General features: G+C 43.8%; 1 protein-coding gene across 1 annotated transcript in view; it reads left to right on the plus strand.

Annotated features, from left to right (window-relative positions):
- The window catches only part of LMO4 (LIM domain only 4), a 70,507-nt gene extending 44,623 nt beyond the window's left edge, over positions 1-25,884 (plus strand). The window contains exon 5 of the mRNA XM_075322302.1: positions 25,113-25,884. Coding sequence (XP_075178417.1) covers positions 25,113-25,121 — 9 coding nt within the window. The 3' untranslated portion in view covers positions 25,122-25,884. The remainder of the gene's footprint in view (positions 1-25,112) is intronic.
- The last annotated feature ends 280 nt before the right edge of the window (positions 25,885-26,164 follow it).

Here is a 26,164-nt window from a genome sequence, read left to right on the forward strand (position 1 = left end):
TATATATATATATATATATATATATATATATATATATATATATTTTTGTTTAGCACCCATCCATGTGTCTGTTTTTAAATATGGGTACTATTCACGTTTGATATAGACAATTAAATTACAAAGTTTGTCCTATACTTTCAACGTTAAACTTGTATGGGGCATGGTTGCCATCTATGGCTGTACATGTTTACTGTGGGCTGCGGCAGGGGGGTTGGCTGTGTGGGCTGCGGCAGGGGGGTTGGCTGTGTGGGCTGCGGCAGGGGGGTTGGCTGTGTGGACTGCGGCAGGGGGGTTGGCTGTGTGGGCTGCGGCAAGAGGGTTGGCTGTGTGGGCTGCGGCAAGAGGGTTGGCTGTGTGGGCTGCGGCAGGGGGGTTGGCTGTGTGGGCTGCGGCAGGGGGGTTGGCTGTGTGGGCTGCGGCAAGAGGGTTGGCTGTGTGGGCTGCGGCGGGGGGTTGGCTGTGTGGGCTGCGGCAGGGGGGTTGGCTGTGTGGGCTGCGGCAGGGGGGTTGGCTGTGTGGGCTGCGGCAGGGGGGTTGGCTGTGTGGGCTGCGGCAGGGGGGTTGGCTGTGTGGGCTGCGGCAGGGGGGTTGGCTGTGTGGGCTGCGGCAGGGGGGTTGGCTGTGTGGGCTGCGGCAGGGGGGTTGGCTGTGTGGGCTGCGGCAGGGGGGTTGGCTGTGTGGGCTGCGGCAGGGGGGTTGGCTGTGTGGGCTGCTGCTGGCAGCTCTTGAGGGCAGCACGAAGTAGTTCAGGGGTTAGCACTGGTGGCTTAGTGGTTAGCACTGTATAGTAGCCCAGTGGTTAGCACTGCAGTCTTGCAGAGCTGGGGGTCTTGGGTTCAAATCCCACCAAGGACAACATTTGTAAGGAGTTTGTATGTTTTCCGCGTATTTGCGTGGGTTTCCTCCGGATTCTCCAGTTTCCTCCCACACTCCAAAGACACATACAGATAGGGAATTTAGATTGCGACCCCCCCCCCCAATAGGAAACAGTGTTGTTGATGATGTATGTAAAGCGCTGCAGAATATGTTGGCACTATATAAAAATAAAATTATTTTTTATTATAGACTTGTATTGGCCCTGGTCATCCTGGCTACCGGGAAAAAAAAACCTGGACATGTGAACAGCCCCATAAGTTCTAATGGTTGTGTGGCATCCGTGGAAAAAAAATGGATGCCAAATGTACATGTGGTGTGGGCTTTAAAGGCAAAAAAAACTTCCAGCTCCAATAAGGAAAAAAGTTAAATTTTTAACAATTACATGTATCCCTCCCAATAGAGTGAAATGAATGTATTAGAGCGGCAACTCCGATCAACAGTTGTACAGTCTCTCGGAGACGGAGCCTGTTCAGGATCTAGCTTCATTTTCCTAATAAGTCTCCTTGCTATTCTAGTGAGTGCATTTTGATAACTGCTGTGTCTAATTTGTACCAATTACTGTCAGTCCTCACTAAGTCTGTTCATTCCGCACTGGTTCAGGGAAAAAGAAGGAATGCCCGGCTCCTGCACATAATTGTATTCACATCATATTTCATACTGATTATGTATTGATGACATTGATTCATTTACTCTTTACAGCTTCACTTGCATGGGTAGTAAATCTTATTGACCACATATGAATTTTAATTTCAAATTGGTGATAGATTTTTCCATCAGCTCTGATAGCGTATTTGACTTTTTCATCATTAACCCAGGCAATCACGCTGCACTGAGTTATTGCAGTGAAACAAAAAATGCATACTTCAGTTGCTGCTACTATATGGATTTGCAATAGAAACTTCATTAATGTGCTGAGAATTAAAGAAGGGAAAAAAAAAGCTTTTATTCTCAGCTCGGCATGGCGAAATAAAATAATAACTTCGGATTTTGTAAATTATTCAGTGTAGAGGGACCGGTATTTTAATACATACACTATGTATCATTTATAGAACTGTTAACCTTATATCTTAGCGGCATTTCCCAAAAGCAATTACCTTCGTATTGGATTACATTTAAACACAACTTAATGGATTTATTACCCATCGTATATGTGCTCCAAATCACGGATCCTGGAAATAGATATGCAAAGGAGGAATATTCTCAGTATAGGCATTTAATTAATGTACATAATGACAAAAGTAAGAAGGTAATATTTGTACATATATACTATTATCGCTATCTGAGCAATTATTCTATGAATTAGTGTTCCTTTTTTTTCTTCTTTCTTTTCTTCTATTAAAGTAGTCGTCACTGACTGAGAGATACTCATTATGCATATATGTGTGATTTTGCTTGGATAAAGGGAATCTGTTAGCAAGTTTTTGCTAATAAATCAAAGAACATCATAATCTAGGTGCAGAGAACCCGATTCCAGGAATGCCACTTTGTGGGTTGAAGTTTTAATAAAATTAGTGTTTTATCAACAGAAGATTATCACTACAGGACTAGGTGTCACATGACAAGCAGTTCAGCTAATCTGCATAACCCCGCCCCCACCACTGATTGGCAGTTTGCTGACAGTGTATATAGGAAGCTGCCAATCGAGATTATACACAGCTTGGCATTCTGACTACTGCTATATCTACAGCAGAGAAAACAGGAATTCAATAAAAGCTTTACTAAGCAGCCCGGTAAATGATACATCACTGGAATCTGGCTCTCTGCCACTACATTATGTTGATGTCAGATTACAAGAAAAAAATTGCTAACAGATTCCCTTTTAAAGGAAATCTGTCACCAGGTTTTTGCCCCCCATTTGAGAGCAGCATAACATAGAGACAGAGACCCTGATTCCATCCATGTGTCACTTACTGAGCTGTTTGACAAAATCAGTGTTTTCTCTGCTGCAGATCTAGCAGTTATACACAGCTCATGAATATGCTGGACTACGTGGCAGCGTCCAAGTAGTCTTCTAATGACTATCTACTGCAGATTAAACAGTAATTTTATCAAAACTACACTAAGAAGCTCAGTAAGTGACACACCGCTGGAATCAGGATCTCTGTCCCTACATAATGCTGCTCTCAGATTTGGTGGCAAAACCCTGGTGACAAATTCCCTTTTAAAGGGTCATTCCCATCCTCCTTGAGTGTTAAAGGGGTGATCCACTACACAGCATTAGTGGCCACATTGATGTAAAGCTCATAAAGAAGGCTTTTCTCAAATACCTTGTGTAGTAAATTGTGCCTCTGAGCAGCGCTGTTGCAGTCCTCTCATCCCCTTCTTGTGACCCCCCCCCCCCCCCAGGCTCTGACACCCCTGAGATCTGGTGATGTCTCGTCAACTTCCAGCTGACCCGACATCACTGAGGAGGCCCAGTCTCCCCTGAGTGACTGGGCTGGGGGTGGAATTTCACCGCTCATCACAGCCCAGCATCGCTCCTGCTTGCAGGGCTTTACAGTGAAGGAGAGAGTGCGCGAGATGCTGGGTTGTGATGAACGATGAAACTCCGCACACAGCCCAGTCACTCAGGAAGACTGCGGCCCACCTCGGTGATGTCGGGTCGACTGGAAGTTGACGTGACATCACCAGATCTCAGAGGTCACGGACCCAGGGGGTCATGCGATGGGGATGAGGACTGAAATAACACTTCTCAGAGGCAGAATTTACTACACAAGGTATTTGAGAAAAGCTTTCTTGATGAGCTTTACATTGATGTGGCCACTAATGCTGGGTAGTGAACCACCTCATTTAATGGATAGTGCTTGTAAAAGTAAGCACGTTTACAGTTTATTAAAGTTTGCAGCAGTTTTTTTTTAGATAGCAACACTATTGTTTATAGTTTGACTAGAAGTCAGACTACTGTGGCTATCCAGCTTGTAAGCGCTGCACAGAAGCTGGTCAGGATTAAATACAGTTAGGTCCAGAAATATTTGGACAGTGACACAAGTTTTGTTATTTTAGCTGTTTACAAAAACATGTTCAGAAATACAATTATATATATATAATATGGGCTGAAAGTGCACACTCCCAGCTGCAATAGGAGAGTTTTCATATCCAAATCGGAGAAAGGGTTTAGGAATCATAGCTCTGTAATGCAAAGCCTCCTCTTTTTCAAGGGACCAAAAGTAATTGGACAAGGGACTCTAAGGGCTGCAATTAACTCTGAAGGCGTCTCCCTCATTAACCTGTAATCAATGAAGTAGTTAAAAGGTCTGGGGTTGATTACAGGTGTGTGGTTTTGCATTTGGAAGCTGTTGCTGTGACCAGACAACATGCGGTCTAAGGAACTCTCAATTGAGGTGAAGCAGAACATCCTGAGGCTGAAAAAAAAGAAAAAATCCATCAGACAGATAGCAGACATGCTTGGAGTAGCAAAATCAACAGTCGGGTACATTCTGAGAAAAAAGGAATTGACTGGTGAGCTTGGGAACTCAAAAAGGCCTGGGCGTCCACGGATGACAACAGTGGTGGATGATCGCCGCATACTTTCTTTGGTGAAGAAGAACCCGTTCACAACATCAACTGAAGTCCAGAACACTCTCAGTGAAGTAGGTGTATCTGTCTCTAAGTCAACAGTAAAGAGAAGGCTCCATGAAAGTAAATACAAAGGGTTCACATCTAGATGCAAACCATTCATCAATTCCAAAAATAGACAGGCCAGAGTTAAATTTGCTGAAAAACACCTCATGAAGCCAGCTCAGTTCTGGAAAAGTATTCTATGGACAGATGAGACAAAGATCAACCTGTACCAGAATGATGGGAAGAAAAAAGTTTGGAGAAGAAAGGGAACGGCACATGATCCAAGGCACACCACATCCTCTGTAAAACATGGTGGAGGCAATGTGATGGCATGGGCATGCATGGATTTCAATGGCACTGGGTCACTTGTATTTATTGATGACATAACAGCATACAAGAGTAGCCGGATGAATTCTGAAGTGTACCGGGATATACTTTCAGCCCAGATTCAGCCAAATGCCGCAAAGTTGATCGGACGGCGCTTCATAGTACAGATGGACAATGACCCCAAGCATACAGCCAAAGCTACCCAGGAGTTCATGAGTGCAAAAAAGTGGAATATTCTGTAATGGCCAAGTCAATCACCAGATCTTAACCCAATTGAGCATGCATTTCACTTGCTCAAATCCAGACTTAAGACGGAAAGACCCACAAACAAGCAAGACCTGAAGGCTGCGGCTGTAAAGGCCTGGCAAAGCATTAAGAAGGAGGAAACCCAGCGTTTGGTGATGTCCATGGGTTCCAGACTTAAGGCAGTGATTGCCTCCAAAGGATTCACAACAAAATATTGAAAATAAAAATTTTTTTTTTTTTGGGTTTGGTTTATTTGTCCAATTACTTTTGACCTCCTAAAATGTGGAGTGTTTGTAAAGAAATGTGACAATTCCTACAATTTCTATCAGATATTTTTGTTCAAACCTTCAAATTAAACGTTACAATCTGCACTTGAATTCTGTTGTAGAGGTTTCATTTCAAATCCAATGTGGGGGCATGCAGAGCCCAACTCGCGAAAATTGTGTCACTGTCCAAATATTTCTGGACCTAACTGTATGGCCATGGACTCAAGCAAACCCAGCCAACTCCAAACATTGCTTACAGACTCATTAGAAAACAGCTTGTAAGCACTGGCCATGTTCAGTCGCTGCTGCTTGGAATCAGTGGTGGTCGGTCCCTTAGAGAAAAAGCTCTATACAGAAGAAAAGTGTTAATAGCTCAGGAAGAGATAAAAAATGTAAGAAATTGCAAAATTGCTTGTTTTTGAACAGGCTATCCAAAAGTACCCATTTATGAAAATCGGACTACCCCTATAAATATTACCTGTATTGGTGTTTATAGAGGCCCAATATAGCTTTCTACTATTTAAATCGATTCTGTCAGCACAGAACTGTTCGAACCAAGTATAGGCACTCAAGCATCATGGCACCTTCCCACCTGCTTGTTTTCAGTCTACCTCCACCCTTCTTTGGCTCTATGGAGCCAGAACTGTCAATCAAATTGGGAAAGGTGGAGAGAGAGGGAAAACAAGTAGGTAGGAAGGTGCACTTAAATGTGTGGCCCCTCCATGATGCAGCAAGTGCCTGTGCTTGGTTTGAACAGTCATTCTGTTGACTGAGTCAATTTAAAGTTAATTTCTTTCTACTAGTGTGTTGTCTTGCTTTACCAGGGTTTGTGACTCTGGCCTAAAGTGTCCTGATTAATATTAGTCTTCATAATGTGATTGGTCTGTTAAACGTCGCATAATTTAACAATCTGAAGTAGCAGTGTGTACATGCTGATAGGCACAAATGCTATGATTGCATATTGCAATTAGGAGTGTAATAGACTATCAAGGAGATCAAAGCTATTTTTTTTTTTTTTTTATTTTTTTATGCGATGGCAGTTTGGGAATATACAGTGTGTGTATGCTTGTATATATGTGTGTGTGTGTGTGTGTGTGTGTGTGTGTGTGTGTGTGTGATCATGTATTTTGTAAAACTACAAAAACTCTTCTTCTGGGCTTGAAATTACGGTCTACTGCGCCATTAATGCCACTAAGGGTCTGCCTCCAATGACTGACTGGAGGTACCATTGACCACCGATCGGTAAACATTTACCAATCAGCGGTCGATTAACTGCCTATTTACAGGCAGATCAAAGTGAATAATGCCCACCGAGTGATCTATACTAGATACTATGCTATTCTCGGCAGCACGGATCTTCACAAAACAGGTTGATGCCCCCCGTAAAACCATAATATTTTTATGCTGAAAAAAAAATAAAATAGTAATCCGATACACGAGCGTTATGCTTGGTCATTGGATGATTGGCAGCCTCTTTACATGGCAAGATAATTGTGGAACACGTGTTGACAGCGCTCGTTGCCGATAATCGTGCAGTGTAAATGCCCCATAAAACACACAACCAATTATATCATAGGCTGACCGGTGGAATAATCTTTTATGTAAGAAACCAATTTTGATTCCATTACCTGATACCACGCATCAGTAGAAGACATTGACTATACTAGTCTATATCATTTTTAGGTGATCTGATCAAGTCTTGATACAAAATGGCATCAATTGAATAACTTTATAAATGGATCAAGGTCTGACTGATAGGACCCCCACTAATCAGCACCGCAGCACACTTTTACCCCTGTTAGAATGGACCTGCAATGTGCATGTTCCATTGCCACTCCATTCATTTTCGTAGTACTGCCGAGTAATGCCAGCTGCTTTTTCCGGTAGTCCCCCTAAAGAATAAGCGGAATGGCAGTCAACATGCACTCTGCCGCTCTATTTTGCCAATTGGTGGGGATCCCAACGGTGATGCCTCCACTGATCATCACCATCATCACCAATCCTGTGGATAGTTGATGTTTTTTCACCAGACAAGCCCTTTAAATTTTCCACTATCTCGTTAAGAAATTACGCCATTAATTTCTTAGACATGCACCAAAAGGTAAACCGCTCACAGGCTTTCATTGATCTTTAGTTAAAGCTTAATTGGAAATTTCCAAGTATCACTCTAGTTTCTAAGACCTTAGTGTTGTAGCTGAACATATGTGATCTGATATTTTAGAGTGACTAGAAGTCCAATATCTGAATATTGAGCATTTTGTGTATACCTCAACCGTTATAGTTCCGTGATTCTTGCTTTTTGTCATGGAAAAGAAAAGCATAAGACCAGCACTATGTCAAAAAGTTGGGAACATATAGATGTTTTGTTAACTTTAGTAATGGGTACCAATGTCTTTCTTTGTGGGCATTTACGATTTGAAAAATCTCCCAAATTTTGTGTAATGCAGATTTACTTAAAGGGAACCAACCACTAGGACTTTCATTTCATGTATAAACTAAAGCCAGTGCTATACTGGCACGATCATGCTGATTCTTTACATACCTTTAGTTGTCAGATTAGATTTAGTTTTTGAAATATAGGCAAGTAACGTTACAGAAATGTACTTCTTTTTGATTGACAGCAGCTGCTGAATAGCTAATATGTGGATGGGGTTTTGCTATCTATTCCCACCCCTGTCTGCTTCCTGGCCTCTGTAGATGCTAGACTGTATGGGCTGCATCTCTAACACGCTCCTATCATGTGACCGAAATGACTCGTACATGGAAGGAGCCCATACAGTCTAGCATCTACAGAGGTCAGGTAACAGACCGGGGTGGGAATAGATAGCAAAATCCCACCCACATATTAGCTATTCAGCAGCTGCTGCCAATAAAAAAACTGTACTTTTCTGTAACTTTACATGCCTGTATTTCAAAAACTATACATCCTATCTCACAACTAAAGGTATGTATAGAATCAACCTGATAGTGCCAGTATAGCACTGGCTTTAGGTTATATAGGAAAATCCTGGTGATTGGTGCGCTTTAAATCGAACAGCAGATTTTATCCTTTCCAAATTGTAAATGTACTGGTTGCCATTTATTATTCTCTGAGGGCTTTGTATATTCCAAAGCATAACAAACAGAGGGCCTGAAAGGGTTTTAAAATAGGGGAAAAAACACATTACCCACAACACACTGTTTCCTCTACCGCAGCTTCTCTACCTCTCTGATCAGTCAGGTCACACTTTTGACCCACTCGTTCAGCACTCACACCAAACCTCATGACGGTGTGGACCTCAAGACTAGGAAAGCTGTGACCATAAAGAGTCAAGTCAAGGCCTAAGGGGCAATGGTTTCTATTTTTTTTTAATTTTTTTTCCTTCCTGTCACTAAACAAATTCACCACATTGATGGCTGTCTGGCCTCCATTTTGCTGGATTTATGCAAATTGAAACTCTCTGGAACCCAACATTTTAGGGAAATTTGTTACAAAATCATTACGAATCAATGGGCTCATGTCTAGTGATCCAACGAAGAAGATATTCCAGCTGGATTTCCAAGTAAAATTGTAAGCTTTAATCTAATGACATCCTCCGGTATATCCATATAAAACTTTTCTTGGGCTTTTTGGACCATACTTTGTCCTTCTTCGTGGTTTGAAAGGTTTATTGAAAGTTTTATGTGGATATACTTGTAGGTGTCATGCTTTTTTAATATGTCTTATTAATGCTTACCATGTTCTTGGGAAATACGGCTGGAGTATACAATATTGATCACTGATCCACGAGCATGATGATGTTGATCCGCAAAAAGATTTTATGTAGACATAAGGCTATTAGACAAAAGTTTAGGTGACTTCTTTCCAGATAATCATCTCTAGTACCGTAAAATTAATTTTTTTCTGGGTGAAAACACTTTTTTTTTTTTTTATCAAGTTTAGATTAATATGGAGAATAATTTCATCAAAGAAGAATAAGAGTGGCACTCTCCATAATAAAAATCACACTTTATTTCATTCCATTAGAAATGGGTCAGTGGGGTTAGATGCAGGCCAAACAAGGACGGACGTTTCACTCCTAAAAGTGCTTCCAGAGCTCCTGGCCAAAACCTATGGAAGAGTCTGTAGGCGCGAATCGACAGTCATTCTTGTTTGGCCTGCATTTAACCCCACTGACCCATTTTTAATGGAATGAAATAAAGTGTGTGTTTTATTATGGTGAGGGCCACTCTTATTCTTCTTCTTTGATGAAATTACCCATGGACTGCATGTCTTTTGAGTGACCTAGTTCACCACCTTGTGGTCCTATGGGGCTCCAACCAATGTCCAATCTGCTTTTTGCCATAGGGTGAGCTTAGGAGTGTAGTGCAAAATCGGTCTTGCTGTTTAATTTTTTTATTTTTTTTTATATGGTGGATATTCTTTACCACCTGGATTTTAATCCGCTAACGGAAAATCAAGTAAGCTATCCATTTAAGCTGTAACTTCCAGTGATGGGAGAATAATAAATATTCGGGTTCTGCTTAGGCTAAGTTCACACAGGGCATCTTTTTGCTGCATTTTTGGTGTGTTTTTGAGCTCATAGAGATGCACCTAAATGCATGCATTTCCTTTCCCCAGCAAAGTCTGAGATTTCGATTTTGCTGTCCACACTGGCCATCTTTTGTTGGCTGCATCTTGGCTGTGTTTTTCAAGATGCAACCAAAAATGCAGCATGTCAAATCTTTTTGTTTTTGATCCCTCCAGTCAATAGATTTGACTTAAAAACCGCATTGGACAAAACGCGTCAAAAACACTGTAAAAACGCATTGCGGTTTTTTTTGCGCTGCGGTGCGTTTTTGGTGCATTTTAAGATGCACTCAAGATGCATGGACGAAGATGCCACGTGTGAACATAGCCTTATTTGTACTGAATACCTAGTACTGTTCGAAAAAGAATATTCAGTATTTCAATGAAGAAAAAAACAAAAAGGCCAGCTCAACTCAAAATGGCATGTATTATAAGATGCTCACTGCACTAAAAATTAATTCATAAATTATTCAGCTCACCTGATCTAGGAGACCAAACCAACCCGACTGTGTACGGACAAGAGAAGTCGGCAAAACTAAGGTAAGGGGATCCAGCAAGCAAGGCCAGAAGGATAATTAAAAAAATGTATTAAGGCATAGTTAAAAAATTCATCATGTAAGAGACATGTTCATAGTAACGTTCTTCTGCAATTGCTTGCTGGATTCCCTTACCCTAGTACTGTTCGAATATTCGTCACCAATAACGAACCTAATGCAAGTCAATTAGGAACACAAGCATTTTTCTTGAAGATTTCCCAGGAAAATGCTCGGTTTCCCCATTGACTTGCATTAGGTTCATTATTCGTGATGAATACCGGAATAATACTAGGTATTCGGTACGAATAACCCAAATATTTAGCATTTGCTCATCACTGGTAATTTCTAAGGATTGCCGGTTCTGATGACTTGTCTTCGCAGTTTGTTTCTAAAACTTTTACTGAATGTCAAGTTCTCCACTCATTTCTAGCTGAAGAACCAAACTATCCTATAAATCAAAATTAAAAACCCAAGCACCTATATAAAAGGTCATACAAATACCAGCTTACAGTTTTATTAATATACAGCTTAATGTCAAAACTTACAAGTAGTATTAGAAATTCTAATTTAATATCAATGAAAATTAAAAAAAAATAGATAAAAATGGCAGTGGCTTTTCGGTGCTGCCAATCTACATGCCAAAGTAGAAAAAAAAACAGATATGAAGAGCGGTTTGGTTTACTTTGAAGCTTCTAGACGGGACCTGGAGTTTGTAATTTGGTTTTCATTTTGTAATTACAGGACTAGCCGCGGCTGAACATAGATGTGCCCCTCCGTATTTACTTACTTGTTAATTAAGTTCTTTGTTACGTTATGTTTGGCAAGGGGGTGGGAGAGCATGGCGAGGCGAGCAAACTCACCTGTACAATCAATCAGCGTATAGCGTATTATGTTATCTATTCGAGGTTGTGTTAGACCGAGGTCTGCGCCATTCACTTTATTGGTTATTAAAAAAAAAAATCTAGTTTACATATCACTCAACAATTCCCCGGTTGTTATATAATTGGAGTTGTCTGTGTCCGTAGTAGAGGACATTTGATGCTCATTTATTAAATATGCTCACAGGCTGCTCTCTAATCTCTTTGTTCTGGACAGCCAAATTACCTTTCTCACACTGAGCTTCAACTCATGGGAATTGAACCTCCACTCCCGCACCACTTTAATTAGCTTGAAAGTATGGTGCTCCTAAAGGAGGGGGTGGGGACCTTGAACTTATTCCGAGACCTCGAGTTCTCACTAACTCTGTGGAGTCCTAGGTTCAGACGAGTATTTGAAAACTGATCTGACACATTTTGTGTTGCTTAGAAAGCTTCTATATCTCTTTTGAGAATTTTAGAACATTCTGTAGGACTCGTAGACATGGAAAACTCTTTAGTATTAATCTTATTCTCAGCCTTAAAGTATTTTTTTAATCTCACAAGTAGAATTTTTTTTCCTCATTTGCAGATAGTTGACTAAAGTCTAATTACTAATAACGGTGTATATTAACTCATATGGTTTGTATGTCCGTCTCCTTTTTTTAATGAAACTTCAGAAGTTCTTCCATTGACAGGAAATCTGTCAACAGGTTTTTGCTATCACATCGATGACCAGCCTAATGATGGTGCTGAGACCCAGATTCCAGCGATGTCATTTACTGGGCTGCTTGCTGTACTTTTCATAAAAGAACTGTTTTAGCTGCTGCAGATCCTGCAGTTTGCAGAATGCTGAGCTCTGTATAACCCCACCCATGTAGCATGATGTGGGGCGATAGTCAGGGGCGAGGTTGCATGCTACATAGATGTTTGGACTTGTCTTAAAGTCTGTACATCTGTGTCAACCGCATGTTGCCAATTGTTAACTGGTTCGCTAAAGGAGACTACCAATTCTTTAAAAATTATTTTACTTTACAGTAACTTGACAAGAATTGTAAACCGGAGACACTGGGTACATGTCTTCTCATACGTTTCTTCAACAGCACAAAGTATCTCCACCAACAGTCCCTCAACTTTTTCCATCTTAGGTGTTCCTGTCCTCACTTTTTCTATTCGTTTCACCACCCCCAGCTCAACATCACATCAAAGTAGAGTTCGTGAGGTTTTTTTCCCCCCCTCATATGGTTCCACGTCTTGCTCTCCTTGAAAAGGAGATAATACCAATATGGTCAGACTAGGCTTGTCTCCTACTGACTCTTCAAGAATTCCCAACCAGGGCATTTTTTTTGGTTCTGCGTCCTATTCTTTTTTTGGACAGAAAAGTAAATAAGCTTGTCTGGGCCGTATTACTGAGCATCCTAGTTAAGGATCCATCCGCGTGTTCTCTAGGTCAAATCTCTCACCCGACTGTTGGATCACCCCATGTTCTGGTCACTTTATATTTTTTTTTTTGCTCCATGTTCCAGATTACGCTATCACCTATTTCCACTCTCTAGCTGCAGAGACACCCACGTCATGCAGCCCTTCTTGACTAACTAGACCTTGGGCCCAGCGTGTAACTACCGTAGAGAAGACCTACTCTGATGTCCATAGGAAAAACGTTCCTTTCCTTACATTCCATCCACACCCACTATGGGCTAGTCCCAACACTTACCCATCTCTGAAGCTACTGTCAGCATAACACCTACAACACTGCTACATAGTACAAGTCACATGACACATTACTTCCACAATACCGCAGGACATAATTCACATTACATTACAATATCGTAATTAGTGTCTTCTGGGGGTCACAACAAATCCATCTCCTTACACCCACACCACTGATTGGCAGCTTTCTGGCTATGCATAATCAGTGATGTGGATGAGGTTATATAGAGCTCATGAATATGGTGGACTACTTAGCAGCAGGTTTACTAATCCGCTAATGGATTTCTTGCTGATTTAAAATAGGGATTTCATAAAAAACTACAGCAAGCACCCTAGTAAGTGACACATCGCTGGAATCAGGCTCTTTGTCTCTACACTATGCTGATTTCAGATAGTGGCAAAAACCTGGTGACAGATTTCATTTTCATGAGTTTATGCTGCGTATTGTCACTCTGACAAAAAAGCAGCGTCTTACAATTCCAGCAATGTGGGTGGACATTATAGAAATCTCACTGTGCTGCCTTTTTACTCAGCGTAAACTCACCTTCTGTTTTTTTTGTTGGTTTTTTTTGGGGGGGGGTTCAAATCCACAGCATGTCAATTTCATTTGCGTTTTCTTCTGAGTTTTCTGTGCAGATATTCCCCGTACACTTGCATTAAATGCTGAAAATCCACAGGTAAAAATCTCACAAGCTTTTCCGTGTCGGAAACGTGTACAAAACACATGTAATCCGCACCTAAGCATGTCAATAACGTTTTCTCAAAGCTAAATACCAGGAAGTTTAAAAAAACTAACTGCTTTATGTAAAGCATAATACACCAAGACGAGACCAACTGCAGCGTTAAAAATGCAATGAAAAAAATGCAAGTAACCTAAGTTGCATAATAGATGCAAAAATGGTGCAGAAATTCTGCAACATCAAAAACTCACCAAAGGCTCATCGTGTGACCGTAGCCATATGGTGACATGTACAAACAGGCAAACTTCAGTTTAAGACCTTATTGAGACATGCAAGTGCCGTCGGTGTGGTTTTTACTTATCGCATGTGTACCTGTGATTGACCCCATAGACTTTCGCAGGTCAGCGGAAAATTGCAGAGAGAGGCCCAATTGTGATATGAACATCAGATTAATATTCAACAATGCAAGTCTATGGGTCAGTAAAAAAAAAAATCATGCAGACTGTCCCATAGGAGAAAGTGAAGAATTTTTTTATTTTCCTTTTTTTCTTCATATATAATATGGTGGTGGCTTCCAAGCAGAAACCTGAAGAATGGTCAGGCCAGTTGTATCAGCACTTCAAGGTGTCCGAAGCGAGAAGTGGTTACATAGGTTGGAAAAAAAGAAAGCCCTCGGTCCATCTAGTTCAACCTTCCTCCACCAATTCTACATTTTGTCATTCAGTCATTTATAACTAACAATGTTGTGTGTACTGAGGAAATCATCCAGCCCTTTTGTAAAAGCTGTTATAGTATCTGCCATTACTACCTCTTGTGGTAGGGCATTCCACACTCTAACTGCTCTAACTGTAAAGAACCCCTTCCTATTTAGCTGCCGAAATTGCTTTTCTTCCACTCGCAGTATATGTCCCCTGTTCCTTTAGTATTGTCTCTGGAAGGAATAAAGGCCCCGTTACACGCAGCGATATCACTTGCGAGCGTACCCGCCCCCGCCGGTTGTGCGACATGGGCAAATCGCTGCCCATGGCGCACAACATCATTAGGACCCGTCCCATGGGGCTTACCTGCCTAGCGACGTCGCTGTGGCCAGCAAACCGCCTCCTTTCTAAGGGGGCGGTTCATGTGGCGTCACTAAGCGGCCGCCCAATAGAAGCGGAGGGGCGGAGATGAGCGGCCGTAACATTCCGCCCACCTCCTTCCTTCCACATTGTCGGCGGCCGCAGGTAAGCTGTTGTTTGTCGTTCCCGGGGTGTCACACGTAGCAATGTGTGCTGCCTCGGGAATGACGAACAACCTGTGTTCTCAACAGTCAACGATTTTTTTTAAAAGGAACAACATGTCAACGATGGACGATAAGGTGAGTATTTTCCATCGTGAACACTCACTCGGAGCTGTTACACACAACGTCGTTGCTAACTATGCCGGATGTGCGTCACGGAATCCATTACCCCGGCGATATATCGTCGTTGCGTGTAACGGGGCCTTAAGTCATGAGTAGAGTTGAGCGCGGTTCGTGGTTCGTGGTTCTCCAGTTCGCGGCTCGAGTGATTTTGGGGCATGTTCTAGATCGAACTAGAACTCGAGCTTTTTGCAAAAGCTCGGTAGTTCTAGAAACGTTCGAGAACGGTTCTAGCAGCCAAAAAACAGCTAAATCATAGCTTGGTTTCTGCTGTAATAGTGTAAGTCACTCTGTGAATCAAACTATTATCACATTTCAGTGTATAGTGTGCGTGAACAGCGCCTTCAGATCACTGCTGTTTCTATAATGGCGATCGCCATTTTTTTTTTTTTTTTTTCTTGTCTTCCTTCCCTAAGCGCGCGCGTCTTGTGGGGCGGGCCAGCATGTCAGCCAATCCCAGACACACACACAGCTAAGTGGACTTTGAGCCAGAGAAGCAACGGCATGTGTGATAGGATCTGCATGTCACATGTCCCTGCATTATAAAACCGGACATTTTCTTCACGGACGCCATTATCTGCCTTCTGCGTCTTTGGTGTCAGACATCACTGTCGCAGCTCCGTCTTCCTGAGTCCTATAGCCGATACAGCTGTATGCGCTGCATACACAGCGTTAGACAGCTTAGGGAGAGCACTTTATAGCAGTCCTTTTAAGGGCTCCAACCGGCAGGGTCAGAGAGCCATAGGTGACAGGTCCTGCAAACAGCAACAGCGTCTGTGTAGCCCAGGTCAGGGATTTCCTACCTGCATTTCACCATTAGGAGGGAATAGAAAGGCAGTCTTCCATTCCTCTACCCAGAGCACCACAATCCTGCCACTGTACCCTCTTGTCCTCTGCACACTCCAACTGATAACTAAGCCATTATACTAGCAAACACTCAGTGTACCTAGTGGCATCCTATACGTGGCTATTGGACTTTGCTATAGTCCCACTAGTGCAAAGACATTTGCAGAGCGCGTCTGCCTGCATTGCACACTACAACTCATTCTAACCAAGCCATTATACTAGCAAACACTCAGTGTACCTAGTGGCATCCTATACGTGGCTATTGGACTTTGCTATAGTCCCACTAGTGCAAAGACATTTGCAGAGCGCGTCTGCCTGCGTTGCACACTACAACTCATTCTAACCAAGCCATTATACTAGCAAACACTCAGTGTACCTAGTGGCATCCTATACGTGGCTATTGGACTTTGCTATAGTCCCACTAGTGCAAAGACATTTGCAGAGCGCGTCTGCCTGCGTTGCACACTACAACTCATTCTAACCAAGCCATTATACTAGCAAACACTCAGTGTACCTAGTGGCATCCTATACGTGGCTATTGGACTTTGCTATAGTCCCACTAGTGCAAAGACATTTGCAGAGCGCGTCTGCCTGCGTTGCACACTACAACTCATTCTAACCAAGCCATTATACTAGCAAACACTCAGTGTACCTAGTGGCATCCTATACGTGGCTATTGGACTTTGCTATAGTCCCACTAGTGCAAAGACATTTGCAGAGCGCGTCTGCCTGCGTTGCACACTACAACTCATTCTAACCAAGCCATTATACTAGCAAACACTCAGTGTACCTAGTGGCATCCTATACGTGGCTATTGGACTTTGCTATAGTCCCACTAGTGCAAAGACATTTGCAGAGCGCGTCTGCCTGCGTTGCACACTACAACTCATTCTAACCAAGCCATTATAGTAGCAAACACTCAGTGTACCTAGTGGCATCCTATACGTGGCTATTGGACTTTGCTATAGTCCCACTAGTGCAAAGACATTTGCAGAGCGCGTCTGCCTGCGTTGCACACTACAACTCATTCTAACCAAGCCATTATACTAGCAAACACTCAGTGTACCTAGTGGCATCCTATACGTGGCTATTGGACTTTGCTATAGTCCCACTAGTGCAAAGACATTTGCAGAGCGCGTCTGCCTGCGTTGCACACTACAACTCATTCTAACCAAGCCATTATAGTAGCAAACACTCAGTGTACCTAGTGGCATCCTATACGTGGCTATTGGACTTTGCTATAGTCCCACTAGTGCAAAGACATTTGCAGAGCGCGTCTGCCTGCGTTGCACACTACAACTCATTCTAACCAAGCCATTATACTAGCAAACACTCAGTGTACCTAGTGGCATCCTATACGTGGCTATTGGACTTTGCTATAGTCCCACTAGTGCAAAGACATTTGCAGAGCGCGTCTGCCTGCGTTGCACACTACAACTCATTCTAACCAAGCCATTATACTAGCAAACACTCAGTGTACCTAGTGGCATCCTATACGTGGCTATTGGACTTTGCTATAGTCCCACTAGTGCAAAGACATTTGCAGAGCGCGTCTGCCTGCGTTGCACACTACAACTCATTCTAACCAAGCCATTATACTAGCAAACACTCAGTGTACCTAGTGGCATCCTATACGTGGCTATTGGACTTTGCTATAGTCCCACTAGTGCAAAGACATTTGCAGAGCGCGTCTGCCTGCGTTGCACACTACAACTCATTCTAACCAAGCCATTATACTAGCAAACACTCAGTGTACCTAGTGGCATCCTATACGTGGCTATTGGACTTTGCTATAGTCCCACTAGTGCAAAGACATTTGCAGAGCGCGTCTGCCTGCGTTGCACACTACAACTCATTCTAACCAAGCCATTATACTAGCAAACACTCAGTGTACCTAGTGGCATCCTATACGTGGCTATTGGACTTTGCTATAGTCCCACTAGTGCAAAGACATTTGCAGAGCGCGTCTGCCTGCGTTGCACACTACAACTCATTCTAACCAAGCCATTATACTAGCAAACACTCAGTGTACCTAGTGGCATCCTATACGTGGCTATTGGACTTTGCTATAGTCCCACTAGTGCAAAGACATTTGCAGAGCGCGTCTGCCTGCGTTGCACACTACAACTCATTCTAACCAAGCCATTATACTAGCAAACACTCAGTGTACCTAGTGGCATCCTATACGTGGCTATTGGACTTTGCTATAGTCCCACTAGTGCAAAGACATTTGCAGAGCGCGTCTGCCTGCGTTGCACACTACAACTCATTCTAACCAAGCCATTATACTAGCAAACACTCAGTGTACCTAGTGGCATCCTATACGTGGCTATTGGACTTTGCTATAGTCCCACTAGTGCAAAGACATTTGCAGAGCGCGTCTGCCTGCGTTGCACACTACAACTCATTCTAACCAAGCCATTATACTAGCAAACACTCAGTGTACCTAGTGGCATCCTATACGTGGCTATTGGACTTTGCTATAGTCCCACTAGTGCAAAGACATTTGCAGAGCGCGTCTGCCTGCGTTGCACACTACAACTCATTCTAACCAAGCCATTATACTAGCAAACACTCAGTGTACCTAGTGGCATCCTATACGTGGCTATTGGACTTTGCTATAGTCCCACTAGTGCAAAGACATTTTCAGAGCGCGTCTGCCTGCGTTGCACACTACAACTCATTCTAACCAAGCCATTATACTAGCAAACACTCAGTGTACCTAGTGGCATCCTATACGTGGCTATTGGACTTTGCTATAGTCCCACTAGTGCAAAGACATTTGCAGAGCGCGTCTGCCTGCGTTGCACACTACAACTCATTCTAACCAAGCCATTATACTAGCAAACACTCAGTGTACCTAGTGGCATCCTATACGTGGCTATTGGACTTTGCTATAGTCCCACTAGTGCAAAGACATTTGCAGCACGTCTGCCTGCGTTGCACACTCCAACTAATTATAACTAAGTTGCATTGTCAGGGATATTTATTCTTTATTATTCTGCTGTTAATAAAGCTAGACCACCACTGCAATCTTCACCACCTCTCAATTTTTACTACCACATTTTCAGTCCACAATCTTGTCGCAATCAACATGAGTGGCAAAATGACAGATGCTGGTGGAAAGGGGAAGAGGCGTGGTGGAAAAGGCAAAAAAGGTTTTGTCCGTGGGGAAGGTGGCAAAGCTCCATTATCATCTGCTGAAGATAGACCATCTACCAGCAAAAGTAAGATGTCTACTACTTACCGTGGACAATCCGATGTGCTCCCTTTTTTACGGACACGAACAACAGGAAGAAAGGTAGATGATGGGCAAAAAAGGAAAATGCTTGAATGGATCTCAAGTGGTCCAACAAGTGCCCTCTCAGCCACTTCAAGTACCGCATCCAAAAAACACCAGTCCTCTGAGTTGTCATCCCAATCACACTTGATTTCTCCCAGCTCTGAAGTCTCCATCAGCCCTGCACAGTATGGTGGAACTGAGATGGCTGAGTCTGCAGAGCTGTTCAGTCACACTATAGCCTGGGAATCAGAGGTCTGCTCCCAAGCTACAGTGAGTACAGAACAGGAAATGGTCTGCAGTGATGCCCAGAACCTTTGTGACTCAGATTCAGGCCGTGAGGACCAAGTTTCTGAGCATAATGTTGACCCTTTGTCACAAACTGTAACACCTGTGGTTATAGACAATGAGGAACATACTGATGAAGATGAGACGCAGATACCCGATTGGGATGACAACTTAAATATTCCGTCAGGGCAAGAAGAGGCTCGGTCTGAGGGGGAGGGGAGTGCAAACACAACAATTGATGATGACGTTCTAGATCCCACCTACTGTCAACCCCCAGTCAGGCACTCGAGGAGGTCAACAGAGGCGGTGGAGGAGGATGCAACCGACGACGAAGTTACCTTGCGCCTTCCTGGACAGAGTCGGAGCACTGGTAGCACGTCTACAACTGCATCCTCAGCCACCACTCTGCCTATGAGCATTATTCGGGGTGGATCAACAGGTCGCATGGCCTCTAAGCCTTGCCTAGCCTGGTCCTTTTTTCACATCGAAAAAGATCGCCCAACTCATGTGATATGTAACATTTGTCATGATTCTCTTAGTAGAGGTCAAAAGCTCAGCAGTTTGACAACTTCTTCCATGAATCGTCACATGAATAAATATCATAAGTCCCGGTGGGAAGCTCACCGTGCTGCAATGCGGCCTAGCGGAGTGAACCATCCACCGCCCGCCCCTTCCACTGCATCCGCGCGCTCTTCATCTTCTAGGACTGTGGGGACAGCTGCCACACCTGTTTTTCCACGCAAAACTTCCACCACTGTAACCGCAACAGGCAGTTTGCTTGTAAGGTCGTCAGTTGGTTTGGAAGGGGAAACAAGTGAGTGTGTACAGCTCTCTCAGACATCGATAGCACCAACGTTGGATGAAGGCAACATCATGTCTCCGCCTGCACTTTCCTCACAAACCTGCATTTTTCCAGGGACACCCTACTCAACACCGTCTACACACAGCAGCCAGATCTCTGTCCCTCAGATGTGGTCAAATAAAAGGCCACTTCCTCCGACCCATGACAAAGCTAAGAGGTTGACTCTATCCCTCTGTAAGCTGTTGGCTACCGAAATGCTGCCTTTCCGCCTAGTGGACACACAGGATTTTAGAGACCTTATGTCTGTCGCTGTGCCCCAGTACCAGATGCCTAGTCGCCACTACTTCTCTAAGAAAGGTGTGCCCGCGCTACACCAGCATGTCGCACACAACATCACCGCTTCCTTGAGAAACTCTGTGTGTGAACGGGTGCATTTCACCACCGATACTTGGACCAGTAAGCATGGACAGGGACGTTACATGTCGCTGACTGGGCACTGGGTAACTATGGTGATAGATGGTGAAGGGTCTGCTGCACAAGTCTTGCCGTCCCCACGACTTGTGTGTCAATCCTCTGTCTGTCCAAGTTCCGCCACTGCTTCTGCATCCTCCACCTCATCTGGGTCCTCCACCTCCGCCCCAAGCCTGCCTGGTCAGGCCACCAGCGTTCTCACTGCGCAGAAGGAATCACGCACCCCTCATTACTATGCTGGCAGCAGAGCGCAACGGCATCAGGCGGTCTTTAGCTTGACATGTCTTGGTAATAAGAGTCACACAGCTGAGGAGTTGTGGTCAGCTTTGCGGTCCGAGTTTAATAAATGGTTGTCTCCACTCAAACTGCAGCCTGGTAAGGCCGTGTGCGACAATGCTGCAAACCTGGGTGCGGCACTTCGCCTGGGCAAGGTGACACACGTACCTTGTATGGCTCACGTGTTGAACCTTGTCGTGCAGCAATTTTTAACACACTATCCCGGCCTAGATGGCCTTCTGAACAGGGCACGAAAACTGTCAGCTCACTTCCGCCGTTCAAGCGCCGCAGCAGAGCGACTTGCATCGCTCCAGAAGTCTTTCGGCCTGCCGGTTCATCGCCTGAAATGCGATGTGGCGACACGCTGGAATTCAACTCTCCACATGTTACAGCGACTGTGGCAGCACCGCAGAGCCCTGGTGCAATACGTCATGACGTATAGCCTGGGCCAACGAGATGCAGAGGTGGGGCAGATCACCCTGATGGAGTGGTCTCAGATCAAGGACCTATGCACCCTTCTGCACAGTTTCGACATGGCGACGAATATGTTTAGCGCTGACAATGCCATTATCAGCATGACGATTCCAGTCATTTACATGCTGGAGCACACGCTAAACACTATTCGGAGTCAGGGGGTGGGACAACATGAAGGGGAGGAACTACAGGAGGATTCATATGCGCAAGGGACAACAACATCACCAAGGTCCAGACGTTCATCATCACCAACGCAGCAGGCATGGGACCATGGGGGACAGGGATCGACAAGGGCGCATAGTAGCAGGCGAAATGTTGAGCAAGGTGCAGGAGAACATGAAGAAATGGAGGACGAACTGTCCATGGACATGGAAGACTCAGCGGATGAGGGAGACCTTGGTCAAATTTCAGTTGAAAGAGGTTGGGGTCAGATGTCAGAGGAAGAAAGAACGGGTAGCACCTCTATGCCACAAACACAGCATGGACTTGGTCCGCATGGCTGCGCAAGACACATGAGTGCCTTTTTGTTGCACTACCTCCAACATGACAGTCGTATTGTCAAAATTAGAAGTGATGATGACTACTGGATTGCCACACTATTAGATCCCCGGTACAAGTCCAAATTTTGTGACATAATTCCAGCCATAGAAAGGGACGCACGTATGCAGGAGTATCAGCAGAAGCTGTTACTAGATCTTAGCTCGGCTTTTCCACCAAACAACCGTGCAGGTGCAGGGAGTGAATCTCCCAGTTGTAACTTGACAAACATGGGACGGTCTCGTCATCTTCAACAGTCTACCCGTACCAGTAGGACCTTTTCTGGTGCCGGTAACAGCAATTTTATGGAATCTTTTCATAATTTTTTTAGACCCTCTTTTGCAAGGCCACCAGAGACAACAAGTCTGACACATAGTCAACGGCTGGAGAGGATGATACAGGAGTATCTCCAAATGAACATCGATGCCATGACTGTGCAACTGGAGCCTTGCTCCTTTTGGGCTTCAAACCTACAAAAATGGCCAGAGCTCGCAACTTACGCCTTGGAGATTCTGTCGTGTCCAGCTGCCAGCGTTGTCTCTGAACGTGTATTCAGTGCTGCTGGGTGTGTGCTGACAGATAAGCGCACGCGTCTGTCCAGTGACAATGTGGACAGACTGACGTTCATCAAAATGAACAAGTCATGGATCCAGAAGGAATTTACTACCCCTGTGTCATCCTGGGGAGAGTAAATGCTTGTGGATTTGGAATGTGCTTGATGCAAATCAAAACATCCTGTTTGCAACTAGGGCCCAAGTGCTGCCACTGATGGGGTGGGTGTCTGTGTGGCCCAATTTTTGGAAAAAAGGGAGACTCCGCTTGGAGTAACCCTTGCTTGCTGTGTTTTTAAAAGAAGCCAAGATGAACAGAGCTGGGATCAGGAAAGACTTTGCTACCTACCCCGGTGTCATCCTGGGGACGGCTAAGAATAGCGTATTTTTGAATGTGCTTGATGCAAATCAAAACATCCTGTTTGCAACTAGGGCCCAAGTGCTGCCACTGATGGGGTGGGTGTCTGTGTGGCCCAATTTTTGGAAAAAAGGGAGACTCCGCTTGGAGTAACCCTTGCTTACATTGTTTTTAAAAGAAGCCAAGATGAACAGAGCTGGGATCAGGAAAGACTTTGCTACCTACCCCGGTGTCATCCTGTGGACGGCTAAGAATAGCGTATTTTTGAATGTGCTTGATGCAAATCAAAACATCCTGTTTGCAACTAGGGCCCAAGTGCTGCCACTGATGGGGTGGGTGTCTGTGTGGCCCAATTTTTGGAAAAAAGGGAGACTCCGCTTGGAGTAACCCTTGCTTGCTGTGTTTTTAAAAGAAGCCAAGATGAACAGAGCTGGGATCAGGAAAGACTTTGCTACCTACCCCGGTGTCATCCTGTGGACGGCTAAGAATAGCGTATTTTTGAATGTGCTTGATGCAAATCAAAACATCCTGTTTGCAACTAGGGCCCAAGTGCTGCCACTGATGGGGTGGGTGTCTGTGTGGCCCAATTTTTGGAAAAAAGGGAGACTCCGCTTGGAGTAACCCTTGCTTGCTGTGTTTTTAAAAGAAGCCAAGATGAACAGAGCTGGGATCAGGAAAGACTTTGCTACCTACCCCGGTGTCATCCTGTGGACGGCTAAGAATAGCGTATTTTTGAATGTGCTTGATGCAAATCAAAACATCCTGTTTGCAACTAGGGCCCAAGTGCTGCCACTGATGGGGTGGGTGTCTGTGTGGCCCAATTTTTGGAAAAAAGGGAGACTCCGCTTGGAGTAACCCTTGCTTGCTGTGTTTTTAAAAGAAGCCAAGATGAACAGAGCTGGGATCAGGAAAGACTTTGCTACCTACCCCGGTGTCATCCTGGGGACGGTTAAGAATAGCGTATTTTTGAATGTGCTTGATGCAAATCTAGCTGTGAAGTGTACAACTGGGGCCCAAGTGCTGCCACTGAAGGGGTGGGTGTGTGTGGGGCCCAATTTTTGGAAAAAAGGGAGACTCCGCTTGGAGTAACCCTTGCTTGCTGTGTTTTTAAAAGAAGCCAAGATGAACAGAGCTGGGATCAGGAAAGACTTTGCTACCTACCCCGGTGTCATCCTGGGGACGGATAAGAATGGCGTATTTTTGAATGTGCTTGATGCAAATCTAGCTGTGAAGTGTACAACTGGGGCACAACTGCTGCCACTGAAGGGGTGGGTGTGTGGGGCCCAATTTTTGGAAAAAAGGGAGACTCCGCTTGGAGTCACCTTGCGGTGTTTTACATGACTTTAGAAGGGCGTGCCATGCCTATATCTGTGTGTCCTCCTCTTTTTCCTTGTCCAGCTGTTTTGTTTTCGCATGAGTACATGTCCTTGTCACTTTCCCATGTGTTTGTGTTGTGTTGTGAGTTGTTTGTCACCTTTTGGACACCTTTGAGGGTGTTTTCTAGGTGTTTTACTGTGTTTGTGATTGCCTGCCATTGTTTCCTATGGGCTCGAGTTCGGTTCGTCGAACGTTCGACGAGCCGAACTCGAGCCAGACCCCCCGTTCGGCGAACCGCCTCGAGCCGAACCGGGACCGGTTCGCTCATCTCTAGTCATGAGCCCGTCCTTTTAAAAGAAGTTACAAAAGACAGAGCATGTGTACATAATGTAAATGTGACATTGCCGTGCATATGCTCTTTGTTTTAGCATTTTTCAGGCGTAAAGTGGGTAGAATCCAGGAAGGGGATTGGTCATCTGTCAAGATATGTCTTTTAGTAATTAACTTTTATTTCCATTTTTAAAATTACAATGTGAAAGAATATTTTCTTAGTGTTACACCATTCCGAATATCTCTTCTGTACCACTTTTCTAATATTCTTTTTCTAATACCTTGTATTAATGCTGACCAAAATAAAAATGGCATGATGCTTCACCTTATCCTCGATTTATACCAATGTTCACGTGCAACACCATACTTTTGCACTCATATATTTTTTTTTTTTGGTCAATTTTATGGACCTAGAGGTCCCCAAGTGCCACCAAATAAGGTCAGCGCTCTCTGCTTTGCCATGTGCATTGACTTTTAGTGTATGGTGTATGAAAGGTAAAGTTTGTCAGTTACATTGTCATTATTTCATTTTTACTGTCTGAACAACCAGACTAATGTTTCTCTGTTTCTTGTTTTAGGTTTGTTAAAAGGTCAGAATAAAATAGAATGCGTGCCTTCATCTCAAGTTCTGTTCATCGCAGATGGATCCCATATGTCTCCAGTAGACAAGTCACCTTTGTAGCTAGCATCAGTGCCAGCTTCATGCCATTGCACCTTTTTTCTCTTCTTGGTTGCCCTTCCCACATTTATTGGTGTATGAAAAAGGACTGAAGACACATTATGGACTCCATGAACCTGGGCTAATTGGGAGACTTTTGGAAAAAAAATAAAATAAAATTGAGCAGTTCACCAGAGGACTTCTTTGACGAGGGTGAAAAATGACTTGTGAAACAAATTTCGAGATGCATTCAGAAACTGCTTACCACCCTCATTACCGATTAGCAGGGCACTGGCCAGAGTTTGCACCCTTTCCCTTGACAACTCTACTCACTCTTTTGTCTATTTTACGTGCTGTGAGGAAGAATGTTCCGATCAAAGTGAACATAAGATAAAGGGGAGTTGTAGCTTTTGTGGTACTTTATCACAAACACTTTTATTGTATCTCTCTGTAAAATACAATGTACGTATGCATGTATGTGTTATTTTTATTTTATTTTTATTTTTATTTTTGTTTGTCCTATTGTTGCTGCTTCCCATTGCAAAAGGGAAGGGGCGGGGAAAGAATCTGCTATTGTGTAGAAATTTTCACCTACTTGCTGATTGAAGAAAAACTTTTATTTGTGATATTTTCAGAGACTTGCTCTAGTATGGTGTATTTAAGTAATAAAAGATTAAAATGCTATAGTTAAACTGAGTTTTACATTTTATAATCAACACAGTCTGACCACTGGAGGAAACAGACACAAAACAGCCCCTGTGCAAGAACAGTATATGGGCCCTTTTCAGTACAATAACTCCTCAAAATTCACAATTCTACCTGTTCTGGAAGTAGAAATGGAACCCTCAAACTCCTGGGCTCCTGTGGGGCTGTATAGGTTGCGTGCATGATATGTTTGCCCCTGAATATGACAGTTGTGTAGTATTTCTCCGGATAAGTTGGTAAATGCTAAATTGTTTTTTAAATTATACT

This window comes from Anomaloglossus baeobatrachus, chromosome 8, assembly GCF_048569485.1.
Source record: "Anomaloglossus baeobatrachus isolate aAnoBae1 chromosome 8, aAnoBae1.hap1, whole genome shotgun sequence".
In the NCBI taxonomy this organism is placed as follows: domain Eukaryota; kingdom Metazoa; phylum Chordata; class Amphibia; order Anura; family Aromobatidae; genus Anomaloglossus; species Anomaloglossus baeobatrachus.